This window comes from Alexandromys fortis, unplaced genomic scaffold (assembly GCF_014885135.2).
Source record: "Alexandromys fortis isolate MF-2015 unplaced genomic scaffold, M_Fortis_MF-2015_v1.1 scaffold_20, whole genome shotgun sequence".
Lineage (NCBI taxonomy): Eukaryota > Metazoa > Chordata > Mammalia > Rodentia > Cricetidae > Alexandromys > Alexandromys fortis.
In genome coordinates this window covers 3,310,087-3,324,658 of record NW_026067903.1, presented here as the reverse complement: position 1 = coordinate 3,324,658, position 14,572 = coordinate 3,310,087, and the positions used below count along the sequence as shown (strand labels likewise).

Below are 14,572 nucleotides of genomic sequence, written 5' to 3'. Positions count from 1 at the left end.
GGACTTCTTTTTTTTTTTTTTTTTTTTTTTTTTTGATTTTCGAGACAGGGTTTCTCTGTAGCTTTCGATTCCTGTCCTGGAACTAGCTCTTGTAGACCAGGCTGGCCTCGAACTCACAGAGATCCGCCTGCCTCTGCCTCCTGAGTACTGGGATTAAAGGCGTGTGCCACCACCGCCCGGCTCACAGTGAACTCTTAAGTCAGACATTCTATGAAGTGAGTAGTTTGAAATGACCCTAAATGAAGCTGGGCATGGTGGAAAGTGGAGACAGGAGGATTGAACATTGGAACAACTGAACATTGCCCGTGCTACAGACCAAGTACAAAACTAACTTGATTACTTGCTAAGGATATGCTGGCCCCCTGCTCCCCCTCAAAGCCCTCCAAATACAAACTCCTCTATTGTTCTCCAGTCTCTGATATGCATCGGGACCTCAGTTACCAAAGGCCAAGTATTCCTATGGGCTCACAGAGTCAGTCCACCAGGGACTGATTTCTCTCCTATTGTCTCAGGTCAAGCAGCCTTTGTCTTAGGGAGGGCTCCGTCGCTGTATTACTCAGTTTCTCAGCACCCACCACACTCAGATTCATCCCACCCGAGTCTCTGTATCCCACAGCCTCACAAGTCAGGCTGAAAGGCAGTTCTTTCCACCATGAGAGTTCAAGAGATCAAACACAGGTTGTCAGGGTTGATAACAAGTACCTTTACCTGCTGAGTCACCTTGCTGACCGACCCTCTGCTGGATCTCAAACCTGGGACAAATGGTTAACTGAGGTGCCTATCAAACATATCAAAGGTGACACGGCTGCCAGGTTCTCTTAGCATCCCTCAGTCCCTACCTGTTACAGGGTATGGGTTACATCATATCCTGCCTCTTTACCCTGAACTCTCCAGCCTAGGGGTGGGCGGCCCTTCTTCCTGTGGCTCTTTTTTATATAATCCAGCCATTTTGGTTATGCTGGCCCCTTTGCTTCCTTGGTTCCCTTGACCTTTTGTCTCTTAGTATCTTGGCTCCCAGATCTTCCTGTTGTAGGAATTGAGCAGAGTCACTGTAACCAGCATACATATTAAAATGAACAACCTTTTTTTTTCTTTCTTTTAGAAGTACTTTGACCTTGAAGAATCCTATAGGAAACAGAGATTGTTTCCTCACATTCTGTAGAATTATTTTACAGAAGGGGCATAGTGGCAAGTCTGTGACTTTGATCACAAGATGCCTCAAGCACACCCGAAGCTCTTGTATTATGTGTATTGCAAAAGATACATAATAAAGGACTAGATTCATGTGGACACGTGATGCTTTCCTTTAGCAAGTCATGTAAATTAAATTAGGGACCTTGGTATGAGGAAATACTTTGTGTGACATTCAGTAAACATACCTTTGTAATATTGTTCGGAGTTCAGTCCATCAGAGAGACTGGACCTTGCTGATACCACATAGGCCTTCAAATTTCATTTTGGGCTGGGCGGTGGAGGCGCATTAATCCCAGCACTTGGGAGGCAGAGGCAGATGGATCTCTGTGAGTTCAAGGCCAGCCAGGTCTACAGAACTAGCTCTAGGACAGCAAGGGTTGTTACACAGAGAAAACTTGTCTCAAGAAAACAAACAAAATAGTAGAAAAAAAAATTCATCTTGGAGAGCCTTCTTTCTTCAACCATCCTGACATCTTCCCTTTTGCCTTCCTGTCTCTCCTCACATGGCACAGGTCGGTCTTCCAGTCATGTCCAGCATGGTTTCTTCCAGACATCTCTGCCTCAGGCTATGCTCTCTGAATATCTACTATAAAACTTCTCCCCTACACCGAGGAACAGTCATGTCTTTTATATATATTTTTTTACCCTCATGCCTTGTTAAAAGTTTGTTGTTGCTTTTCTTCCTTCAAGCAGTTCAGAGACAGACTACTCCCTGATCCCTATAGTTTCCTGGACTGGGCTGACACCAAGGCTCCACCCATCTGCTGTGCGACGGATTTTCCTCCTCGGTAATCAAGGTTAGACCTGAGGGCTCTCTCCTATCATATCTACCTCACTTTCTCCTGCTATCTGATTCTTCTCACCGATTCCAAAGTTTTGGGTCCAAAGAGAGGGCCTGTTAGCACAGGTTTATTTTGTATTTTCTTTCCTTTAGTGTTCCCATCCCCAGTGATAAGAAACAAGCCAGCACCTGCATCCCATTCTTCTTCTTTGCTTCCTTTACTTTTCCCAGCAGCTTAGATGCTGGTGTGAAGGACAACATCACACTTGTTTCTCTGATTGTAATTTCTCCCTTACACAGGTAATTTCTTTCTGGGCAGATGCCGTAGCCTCCAGTTGCATGTCTTATGTCCTGAACAAGGCCTACGCAACTGATGTCACATCCTGTTTGTGCTCCTGTCTAACACATGCTGCATTTGGGGGCTGTAATATATACTTTAGTCTATAAGTCATAAGACAACATGGGGCATCCCCACTCACTCAGGAAGCATCCCACTCCATACTGCGTAGAAGTAGATGGCTATTATGGGATTCTCCTCACAGACACAGACACTACATTGGAGCAGCCTTAGTTGGATCTTTTCACCTACAGTAGGCTGAAATGTCAGGCATGAAAAGGAAATAGCCAGGGAAATGTAGTTGCTACTGCAGTGACAAAGCGTGCCGGTCCATACCACAGGGGAAAAGAGCCGCACTAGATTGCCTGGGGTTTGCCCCACCTTCAGACGGCTCATCTCTGTTGTAGGTCTGATCCACCCACAGTAGAAACAACACACGTTCCTCTCAGAGACATCTTTGGTTCTTTTATGCCCCTGTTTACAGTTCATACTTTTTCTATCTATTCACCCCAGGTAGGGCACCAAAACCAGACCTCAAGTTTAGGTGGGTGAGTTAATGAGTTCAGTTGGGGGCGGATACTTACAGGAGCACGGGAGGGGTAACCACCAAAGCATATATACCAGGCTTTTTCTTTCGGGCCACCAACCAGCTCCCATATCATGACATAGAGACTCATTATTAGTTTTGAATGCTCGGCCTTAGCTTCTGCTCACTTCTGGATAGCTTTTTTTTTTTTTAACTTTAACTTAAATTAACCTATTTATCTTCATCTACATTTTGCCTTCTGACTTTTTACCTTTTTTCTATATGTCCTACCTCTGTGTCTGCTGGCCCCAGGTGTCTTCTTCTCTTTCTCCCTCATTCTCTTTTCTCTTCTTCGTTCCCCCTTATCCGGTCTGGATGTCTCCTCCTATTTATTTTTTTCTGCCGGCCAGTCTTGCCTATCCCTCCTCTGCCTAACTATTGGCTGTTCAGCTCTTTATTAGACCAATCAGGTGCCTGAGACAGGCAAGGTAAAACAAAGGTGACACATCCTTGCATCCTTAAACAAATGCCGCATAAACAAAAGTAACACACCTTCACACAGTTAAAGTAGCATCGCACCGCACAAACAAACGTAACACATCTTTCCATAGTTAACTATTCCACAGCAAGCACAGACAACTGATAGGCAACCACAATGCATAATTCTAGCAAGCATTAACTAGGGTACACCCTGGGGAAGGGACAGTGCTTTGTGTATCTCTCTAATGCACTCCTTCAGAAGCCGCATGAGCCCACTCTCGCTTCCACACGGAACATTAGTGGATCCAGTTCTGGGGGGGGGGGGGATTTCATGTGGGTGTTATCGCAGCTGCTCTGACAGCAACAACCATACAGTGCCCAGAGCACAGTTTTTGCTACCTGGAAACCACTGAAAAATCTTAGAGAAGACACAATTAAAGCCAGATGATGAAGCAAAGATTGGAATGGTGTAGCTATGAGCAAAGGGATATCAAGGACTTTGGGTAAATGCCAGAAGCTAGAACAAGACAAGGAAGGATTCTTCTCTTGATGCCTCAGAGGTGAATGGCTGAGCTGACATCGAGATTCAAGATTTTTGGCCTCAGGAAGGGAGATGAAAGTTGGTTTCTACTGTGAAAACATACCCAGTTTGTGGTTATGCTATAGAAGCCTGGAAACAAATACAGAATGGAAACATGAAAGAAATTCTTGGTACCTCATTAATCGTGATAGAAAAGCAGCTCTATTTGGGGGTAACATGCTATGTTCAAATATTTTAAAACATCTTTTTTTTTTCTAGTTTCTTTTTTTTAATTTATTTATTAAAAATTTCTGTCTCTTCCCCACCGCCACCTCCCCTTTCCCTCCCCCTCCCCCAACCAAGTCCCCCTCCCTCGTCAGCCCAAAGAGCCATCAGGGTTCCCTGCCCTGTGGGAAGTCCAAGGACCTCCCACCTCCATCCAGGTCTAGTAAGGTGAGCATCCAAACTGCCTAGGCTCCCACAAAGCCAATACGTGCAGTAGGATCAAAAACCCATTGCCATTGTTCTTGAGTTCTCAGTAGTCCTCATTATTATCTGCTATGTTCAGCAAGACCGGTTTTAACCCAGGCTTTCTCAGACCCAGGCCAGCTGGCCTTGGTGATATTTTAAAACATCTTGAGACACTCCTGCAGTATTAACAATTAAATTATTAATAAATTGTGACACTGAATAACGAGCACAAATCAGTGTTAGTATTGTAGAGCAACTGTCACAAATAGAGCCAACAACGGAAAAGGGCTCCAAGAGAACGTAGTTGATTTATAACAAGAACAGAGCTAATTTGAATCACTTCCCCCATTTGCCAAGTTACATTTTCTGCTGATTGTAGCACTCACTGGTCAGACTCCTCTAAGAGTTTAACAGGAACTAAAGAAGTCCTTAAAACATGCACTGTACCCAGTACCCCTTCCTCAAATTTTCCTTGAGAATTTCGCTGGCAGGCAAATAGAAAACTCTTAAGCTGCTGCCAGGTGATGCTGATGACATTCCTGTGTGTATCTGTAGCTCTGGCGTGGGTACAGGTCACCACACGGCACCTGCGCATACGTGCGTGCGTGCGTGCGTGCGTGCACGCGTGTGTGTATGGGGAGCTGGCAGTGGTGTTTTTGAACATCTGAATCAGATCACAGGGAACCAAAACCAAGAGGCTGGTATGTAAGGGAGTTTCCAGGGCTTTCCAGTGTTCTGACAAGGGCATCTTACTTGGGTCAGGGTAAAGAAAAAAGAAGTACAGCAAATGATTTTTGTAAATGAGTATTTCTTGAGACACTTTCTCAGATTTTTGTTTCCTTTTTACTTTTTTTTTTTTTTTTTTTGGATTTTCGAGACAGGGTTTCTCTATAGCTTTTTGGTTCCTGTCCCGGAAGTAGCTCTTGTAGACCAGGCTGGTCTCGAACTCACAGGGATCCGCCTGCCTCTGCCTCCGGAGTGCTGGGATTAAAGGCGTGCACCACCACCGCCTGGCTCCTTTTTACTATTTTTTGAGACGACATGGTCTCTCTATGTAATCCTGGGTATCCTGAAACTCACTATGCAGACCGGGCTAGCCTCGAACTCACAGATACCTGCTTGCCTCTGCATCCCTAGCACCAGGTACCGCCCAGATTTCCGTTTACCTAACCATGCACAAACACTTATTAGCAATAGGATCCCATTTCTGAGAATAGGAGTAAGCCTATTTAAACTGGTCATGAGAAACCTGTTTTCACCATGAACCATCAAGAATGTTCTATTAAGCCAGTTAGCATCTAAGACCCATTTTTCAAATCATAATTTAGGCAATATTTACTGGGTCAGTTTGGCGCCACTCACCTCCCAGAGATGGCGTTCACTGGCTTTAAAAACCACACCTTCACCCCTCCTCTGTTGCACAGGCGGGGAAAGACTAGGTGGACCCCTCTCTGACCACGCGGCGCCGCCCTCCAGAACGTCCCCTCCCACTTCCGGACACGGCGCCCCGCCCACCTCGCGTCTCCGGAACCTCGGCTCCGCCTGGCTCGATCGCTCTGCGCTGTTTCTCGGTTCAGACCGTCTGACTTCGGCGCTGTTTTGTTTGCGACGCTGTCGTGCGCTTTACGGTGCGCTTTACGGCCGCGGGCGGGGGCTGGGGGGGGTAAAGCCGCGAACCGGTGCCAGGGCCTTTCGGCCGGGAGGCGCGACAAGCAGGCGAAGTTGATGCCCGGCGGCGGGGTGAGCACGGCGTCTGGCCGGCTCCACTCCGCAGCGGATCCAAGAGGAGCGCGGGAAGCGGCCGCGACGTTCCGGAGCGGCCCCGCGGGCTCGAGCGGAGGCCGAGGCGGAGCAGGTGGCTCCGGGCCAGGGAGTGGAGGCCCCGGGAGCCCCGCGGGCAGGATGAGCCTGACCCCGAAGGAACTCTCGAGCCTGCTCAGCATCATCTCCGAGGAGGCGGGCGGCGGCAGCACCTTCGAGGGCCTGTCCACAGCCTTCCACCACTACTTCAGCAAGGCCGACCACTTCCGCCTGGGCTCGGTGTTGGTGATGCTGCTGCAGCAGCCGGACCTGCTGCCCAGCGCGGCGCAGCGCCTCACGGCGCTCTACCTGCTCTGGGAGATGTACCGCACCGAGCCGCTCGCCGCCAACCCCTTCGCGGCCAGCTTCGCGCACCTGCTCAACCCCGCGCCGCCCGCCCGCGGCGGACAGGAGCCCGACCGGCCCCCGCTCTCAGGTACCGTCCACAGCCAGCTGTGCGGGCGCAGCCAGTTGTTCTGCCGGGAGCTCGCTGGCTAGGGCAGTCCAGTCTCCTTGGAGAGAGAGGATCATCGCCTCCTGCCCCATCCACACTCTCACTAAAATAGGGAAGAGGTAGCCGAAAGTTCCAAGATGTGTGCTTTTTGTTTCTTTTTTTTTTTTTTAATTTGCTGCATTCCAAATGATCCTTCCTATCCGAAAAAGCCAACAAACACATCGTACAGCTCACCGAAGGGCTGCACATAGCTTAGTATGTCAAATACGGCTCATTTATTAAGACCCTGGAGTATACGAAGTTAAAGCCAGTGACACCGAGTCTACCCCCCCTCCCCTTTAAGTCTCAGAGTAAAGAAGTCGGTGTTGAGAACATGAAGATGTGGCAGGTTGAAATCCGCATTACACAGCCGCCTTCTTGGTCTGCTGGAATGTCATGTGGGCAGAGGATGACATTCTTCTCTAAGTCATGACTCCTGGAACAGATTTGTAGAATGTTTACTTTTGCAGCATTGCCGACATCAGATGTAGGTTAGATTCGAGGATGCACCTTTAACTTTGGTACCACAGATGGATAGGGTCACCCCCTCTACCCCACAAGCCTAGCCCAGGATTCTAGAACAGCTATACCCACCCCCTCACACCCTCCACCCCTATCACAAAGCTGCATTTTAGATTTTTTTTTTAAAAATCTATTTTTATGTTCATTGGTGTTTTGCCTGCATGAATGTCTGTGTGGGTGTCAGAAGCCCTGGAACTGGAGTCACAGACAGCTGTGAGCTGCCAACCCCGGTCCTCTGGAAGAGCAGACAGTGTTCTCAACTGCTGAGCCATCTCTCTCTATCCCCCTAGATTTTTTTTAAAAGTGTATTTAAACTGGGCTGTGTTCCAAGCTCTAAAAAGCTTTTCTGAATGCTACCCTATGTAAGCGTTAGCCTTACGTAGGGATTGAAGTTTTTGATAGCAGAAAACTCTGAAGAGTTATTATAGCCATACGTTTCACTGACATTTCTCTAGACCGCAGAATCTCAAGTGATACACTTGTTTATAGACTTTACATTTGATTAACCGGAACTCAGTTACATTTAGTTTATAAAAATAGCCTGCTGTGGCAAGTAGCAAGTGCTGTTTTACCAGTTTCAAGTGAACTTATAAAAGTAACCATTGGAGAGAAATCGGTGTACATTTTTATTTGCAGGGTTTTTGCCTCCTATAACTCCACCAGAAAAGTTTTTTCTTTCCCAGCTGATGCTGGCACCCCCAAGGGAACTCTTCAAAAAAACACCTCGCCAGATCGCCTTGATGGATGTTGGAAACATGGGGCAGTCCGTGGACATTAGCGGCCTTCAGTTAGCCTTGGCAGGTAAGGAAGGGCCGTTTGGGCATTCTTGTCTGTTCATGAGAGCCTCTACTTAAAATCCAGATTTATTACTTTTATTTTTTTTAATTTACCCATCTTCTGCCCCCATCTCCCTGTCTGCCCCCCCCCCCCCCTTTTTTTTTTCAGGACCGGTTTTCTCTGTAGTTTTGGAGCCTGTCCTGGAACTAGCGATCTAGGGTTTCTTTATGGCTGTTCCTGGCTGTCCTAGAACTTGCTCTGTAGACCAGGCTAGCCTCTAACTAAGAGCTCCTCCTGCCTCTGACTCCTAAGTATTGGGCCTAAAGTATTGTGTACCAACCGCCATGCCAGATTAAGCCCTTCTACCCCAGCATCCCCCTTTCACTTTCCTTTTTATTTTCTGTGTTTTGTGTGCTTTTAGTTGATGCCCCCGTCCATCCTCTCGTCCCACCTCCCTGCTGTCCACCCTTGCGCAGACCCTTTTACCCGTTCACAGTCATTTGTGTCACTGTGTGGTGTCACCGTCCTTACCCCTCCTGACAGCCTTCTTTTACTCCCTCAGGTTCCCTTTCTAGTTTTCCAGAATTTGCAAACATTACCATACTGCATATACATATATAAGCAAAGTTAATTTGTATATGAGAGGGAACCTTCTTTGTTTTGCCTGCAGGAGAGAGTGACTATCGGGGCTTTCTGTCCTCCCCTCAGATGAATGCTGTCCAAATCCCTTTCCTCCTCAGAGCTCACCACACGGTTCATCTCTGAGCCAGACATGGTAGCACAGGCCTTTAATTCAAGCACTCAGGAGGCAGAGGCAGGTGGAGCTCTGATTTCCAGACCATCCAGGGTTACATAGTGAGACCCTATGTGAAGAAACATCCCAAATCCAGATCATCTGTGTAACGCATGAAGCAGATATCTTAGTAAGATCTGTGTACTAAAGTTATGTTTGTGGGTGATTGCTATTGTGTTTTCTTAATTTTACAAACACAAGCAAACAAGTTGAGCTTTAGTGACTGCACGGAGCAGAGAGTTACCATTAACAGTTTGTTCGTTTCAGAAGTTTGATTTTAAAGTCCCAACAAACACCTGTTATATATTGATTGGCTTTCTAACTCTTAAAACTAGTTATGTGTTTTTCTGTATCTTGGTTAATAGTTGTTATTTAACTTCTTTTATTTTTATAATCAAGAATGAAAAAGTGGCATTGGTTTATTTCAGTTAGCATTTTTCTTGTTGACGGAACAAGACTGAATATCATATGGAATGTTTGAGGTATCTTTTCATATGTCTTTGGCTAGTTTTTCAGTGGGTTGATGGTCTTTACTGTCTAATTTTAAAGCACTTTTTTTTTTTTATCATGAATTTAGTTCTTTGTCAGTTAAGCCTCAGAACACCAGAGTGCATCAGTATCACGTTAAGGAAAGAAAGCTGAACACTTTACCTTGGATTAATTTGACCAAGATTAAACCCAAGTTTGACTTCTTTCCTTTTTTCTCTATGTCTTCCCTCGGTCTGTAGTTTTGGTCTGGCTTGTCCGTAGTCTCTCTGTCCCCTTGTCTATGTTGTTGTCTTCCTCCCATCCCTTCAGGGTTTCTCTGTGTAACAGTCCTCGCTGTTCTGGAACTCCTCTATAGACCAGCCTGCCCCTGCCTCTCGAGGGCCGGGATTAAAGGTGTAAGCTACCACTGACCTGTAGTCTGTAGTTGCCCTGGCATCTGTAGTCTCTCTGATGTGTGAGTGTGACTCTGTCCCAGTGTTCCCGTTGTCCTGTCGTGTGTATCTTTGCCTGATGTCTAACTGTCTCTTACAAAGGCCATTACTCTGTTTGAACATTGTGGCATCACATGGGAAAGGAGTGAGGATACTTAACAGGAATCCTTATCAGCGCCTGGCTGTATAAGGTCTCTACACACTATTTAAGATTACAGCTGTGCATTTAGTTTATGTTGTAAAGCTGATACATGGGAAATCCAAGAGCAAGTAAAGTTGGTTGTTACATTGTTCTTTGAGTACACAGCAAGTTCTTAGGTCAAGTCTTAAGTGACCTCAAGGTATATTATTAACTTGGGCTGTGAAGTCCAGAAAGAATTCTAGTTTCTTAGAATGTAAGAGATACTTTACAAGAGATTAAAATCTTCAAGAAAATATCTTTCAAAAAATTGTATCATTAGAGTCTTCTGGTTTTATTTCTTAGATTTAGTTTATATACATATAGATGTATATACACACATGTACATAAACATACATGTGTATATACATCTATATATATGAGTGTTTTGCCTGCATGTATATATATACATATGTGACTGGTGCCCTTAGAGTCAGAAGAGGGTGTGGAATCCCTGTAACATGCATGGTTATAGGCTGCTGTGCTGGTGCTAGAAATTGAACTCAGGCCTTTTGCAGAAGCAAGTGCTCTTGACCAGTAAGCCATCTCTAGCCTCTAGCCCTCTATTTTTAAAATGTCAGAGTCTGAAACATGGCTTTGTATCCTCGTTCCTAACATCGCTTCAAATGTTTATTGGCCATTTACAGTTTCTGTAAAATGTCTGTTAAAATCATTAGTTCTTTTTTCCTTGTCGGGTTATTTTAATGTTATTGTTGTTTGGTTTATAGGAGTTAAAAGATAACTATTTTGTACCCCTGCTCTATTCATGGTGTTCTCAATTTCAAAATGTCCTTTCTCCCCCCAGTCTCAAGTAGCTAAGGCTGGCCTTGAATTCTTGATCCTCCTGCCTCCACCTTCCAAATGCTGGGGTTGCATGTGTCTTGTCCCCAGGTCTGGCTTAAAATGTTTTTCTGAATCTCTTCCAGAACGTCAGTCTGAACTGCCAACCCAGAGTAAAGCTAGCTTCCCAAGTATCCTCAGTGACCCAGACCCGGATTCCTCTAACTCTGGATTTGACAGCTCTGTTGCCTCTCGGATCACAGAGTCTTTAGTTAGTGGACCAAAACCGCCTATTGAAAGTAGGTATATTTGAATTAACTTTACGTCTGGCATTGCTCGGTGGAACTTTTCAGTTTTTGTAATACTTGTTTTCATTGAATCTGATGAGAGACTTCCTGCCTTACTGTCTAGAATATAGTAGAGATGAACGGTAAAATTCAGTTTTTTAAAAGCAAATTGTACACTAGGATGCTTATTACTTATTTGTTATATGCCTGTCTGGAGATAGAAATTTGTATTTTACTAAAATGAATCTGAATTTGTTTTGTTTTAATAAGACAGCCTCTTGTGTAGAGTAACATTGAAAACTCTGTGCAGCTGAGGATGACCTTAAAATCCTAATCTCCCAAGTGCTGGGGTTATGGATGTGCCATACCCAGCTTTTTTGTTTTCTTTAAAGTGTTTGGGATCAAACCCAGGACACTGTGTAAAAGGAAAGCACTCTACAGCGAAGCTACACCTTCAGCCCCTGAAACGGACCTTCGGTAACTTCATGTCTAACAGGGTCATTTTATACTTCTTCAATAATATTATTATTTATTACCTTTTGTCTTTCAGTTTTACTGACTTGATAGCCTTTATTTTACTTTGAGGAAAAAAAAACAAAACCCACTGAATTTGAAATAATCCAGCTGTACCATTTGGTTTTACAAGCTCCTGGGTGACTGAAGACAAAGACATTCTGCACAGGCATAGGAACATCATCTCCTAATTACAGAGCACCAGGACTTGGAAGCTTCCAATGTGACTTCCATTTGGTTTAAAGTGGTTTTACTGTTTGAAGTTTCAGCTAGTCACAAGCATGTCTCCAGATCCATGGCACATGGTGGTTTTTGGTTTTTGCAGGCAGGGTTTCTCTGTGTAGCCCTGGCTGTCCTGGAACTCACTTTGAAGACCAGGCTGGCCTTAAACTCACTGAGAAGAGAACCACCTAGCCTCAAGTCAGAGATCTGCCTGCCTCTGGGTTTGATTGCACAGGCAGCCAGCTTTGTGTGTAACTGGGTGTAGCCACACCTCGACATCCCTACCTCACATAAAGAGCACTTCTCTGAAGAGCTGAAGACTCTAAGTGGTCTGAGGAAAGACACAGGAATTCATTCTGTTGATACTAGTGAGCAGACATTGAAGATGTGTGCTTGGTGTTACTTTGCCAGGAAGACTTTGTCAGTAAATTCGAGATTCATCTCAAATTTGGCAGAGCCTAGGATCCAAAACAGGACAGACCACCTTCTGTCCTATGCTGGAAATGCTCTCTGGAAGGCTGGCAATGTAACTGGGTAAATTGTTAGGACAAAAAGAGAATCAGTGGAGAGGGAGGGAGAGTTCTTTATCACAGTTTGCTAGATGAAGGCGTAAGTCACAATGCCACACCAGTTTGGAATTATGATTAATAGGGTGGTATTTATTTAAAGGTGAAAAAACTTACAGATCACCGTCCCAGACAACAGCCCTCTGTACAACCAGGAAGGGAGTCTAGTTGCCGGAGGAGCAGGAAGTGAAGAGAGAGGAGAGGGAAGTGGCCGCTTTTTTAAAGGGAGAGAGACCACGCCCCAATGGGCTGGTATCTCAGGGGCTATAGGCTGGAGGAGCGAGGGCCTCCCGCAACAGCTAGAAGTTACTTGGTTACTCCTGGGTCTTTTGTGGGGTTTATCATGCAGGCAGGACCCATAGCTGGGTATTTAGGTGGCTGGGTGTCTGTCTTGTTAAGTAGTAAAATTTACTGTGCAATTTGTCTTTCTTGAGACTGGCCACTTGGATATAGTACTGTGGGTCACTGGGAGTTAGGCCACAAGTGTTTATGTAAGATATTATAAGCCACTGGGGGCAGGCTCGTCGACTTGGTTGTCATAGTATGGGGTTTAGCTTTTCATCTGTGTAGTGACCAAGTGAGGTGTGATGTTAGTTCAGGAGGAGTTTTAATGAGTTTATTTTACTATGTTGATAACTTACACATCAACCTTGAGTTGCAGGGATAGCTCCAACGACTCCATGTAGCACTATGAGTTTCTGAGTGCAAAAATAAATAAAATCTTAGTTATAAGCTGGGTGTAATGGCAAATGCCTTTAATCTCAGTGGCAGATCTTTGTGAGTTTGGGATCAGCCTGCCCTATGTAGTAAATTCCAGGACAGCCAGGGCTATATACTGACACTTAAAAATAAAAATAATAATAACAACAATAATAAAAACTGCTAATTTTTATCTGTAGCCTAATGGCTACATACTTGACTTTAAAAATTCATGCACATGATTTCCTCTTTCCAAAAAGCACATTTGGTTCCTGGCATCATGCTGATTTTGTGTGTGTGTGTGTTTTCTTAGTTATAATTTGAGTGGAACTCTGATTTTATATCATTACTGTTTGAAGCATGAAGTTGATCATATGTTCTTATTAAAGGCATTCTTGCACTTCATTGAATGAAATGAATATAAGGTGTGTGCAGATGGTAGCTCACTGTACTACTCTTATTATAGGCCACTTCCGACCAGAGTTCATCCGCCCACCACCACCTCTCCACATTTGTGAGGATGAACTGGCCTGGCTAAATCCTACAGAACCCGAGCATGCCATTCAGTGGGATAAATCAATGTGTGTTAAGAATAGCACTGGTGTGGAGATCAAGCGAATCATGGCCAAAGCCTTCAAAAGCCCTTTATCTTCTCCCCAACAAACCCAGGTATGTATGTATGTATGTATTACAAGCAGTGTCCTATCCTCCCATAAGTGATAAGTCGGCATTCAGGAGGAAGCGATCTCTGAAGCTGTGTTCTGGCCTTTCCAAAATTTGAAAATTTTGCTCTAATGAGAGAAGTCTAATGACTGAAAAATCTAGACTCTGTTCATTTTGCCTCAGGGAGAGGTGGTGGGATAGGACAGGTCTCAATTTGGGGCACTGTCAGCGCATATCAGCTAGGCATATCATGTGCTTTGCTATATTAGGTTGGACTGTAACTCGAGGATGTGTGGAGTTACTAATATTTAATAAGCAATGAGGTTCAGGGAGTAAGACTTTAGCATACGATGTTTAATGGTGGACTGAGGTTATATCTCCTGCTGTTCGATTACTAGAGGGACCCCTTGGGGAAGAAGAGCAAAGACACTCCAGGTTATATATTTTATTAGGTTTGGACACTTTCAAGTTAGAACTGGTAGGAAGATACTGTTACCTCCAATCCATCTTACCACTTAAAATATGCATTTTAAAAAGATTTGTTTTATGTGTATGGTTGTTTTGTTTGTATGCATGTCTGTGCACCATATGGGTGCAGTGCCCATAGATGCCAGAGGAGGGCATCCGATCCTTTGGAGCTGCAGTTAAGATGTGAGTCTCCATGTGGGTGCTAGGAACCAAACCCTGGTCCTCTAGAAGAGCAGAAAGTGCTCCTTACCACTGAATCATCTTCTAGCTTCCCCACAAATATTTTTTAAGTGATGCAATAGCAATTGTTTGTAGTTTGTGTTTGTAGTCCAGTGTGGAATATATGAGTAGATAGAAGGATATAACAGTTAAGACAGAAGGGCATGGTGCGTGCCTGTAATCCTAGCCCTTGGAAGGTAGAGACTGAAAATCAGAAATTAGGTGGTGGCGCACACCTTTAATCCCAGCACTTGGAAGGCAGAGGCAGGCGGATCTTTGTGAATTTGAGGCCAGCCTGGTCTACAAGAGCTAGTTCCAGGACAGGCTCCAAAGCTACAGAGAAACCCTGTCTTGAAAAAAAAA

The 14,572-nt window shown here is 44.9% G+C and overlaps 1 protein-coding gene across 1 annotated transcript in view; it reads left to right on the top strand.

Moving 5' to 3' along the window:
• The first annotated feature begins 5,892 nt into the window (after positions 1 to 5,892).
• Cnot11 (CCR4-NOT transcription complex subunit 11) overlaps positions 5,893 to 14,572 on the top strand; it is a 12,317-nt gene continuing 3,637 nt past the window's right edge. Inside the window, exons 1-4 of the mRNA XM_050134533.1 lie at positions 5,893 to 6,545; positions 7,761 to 7,925; positions 10,719 to 10,871; positions 13,326 to 13,528. Coding sequence (XP_049990490.1) covers positions 6,035 to 6,545; positions 7,761 to 7,925; positions 10,719 to 10,871; positions 13,326 to 13,528 — 1,032 coding nt within the window. The 5' untranslated portion in view covers positions 5,893 to 6,034. The remainder of the gene's footprint in view (positions 6,546 to 7,760; positions 7,926 to 10,718; positions 10,872 to 13,325; positions 13,529 to 14,572) is intronic.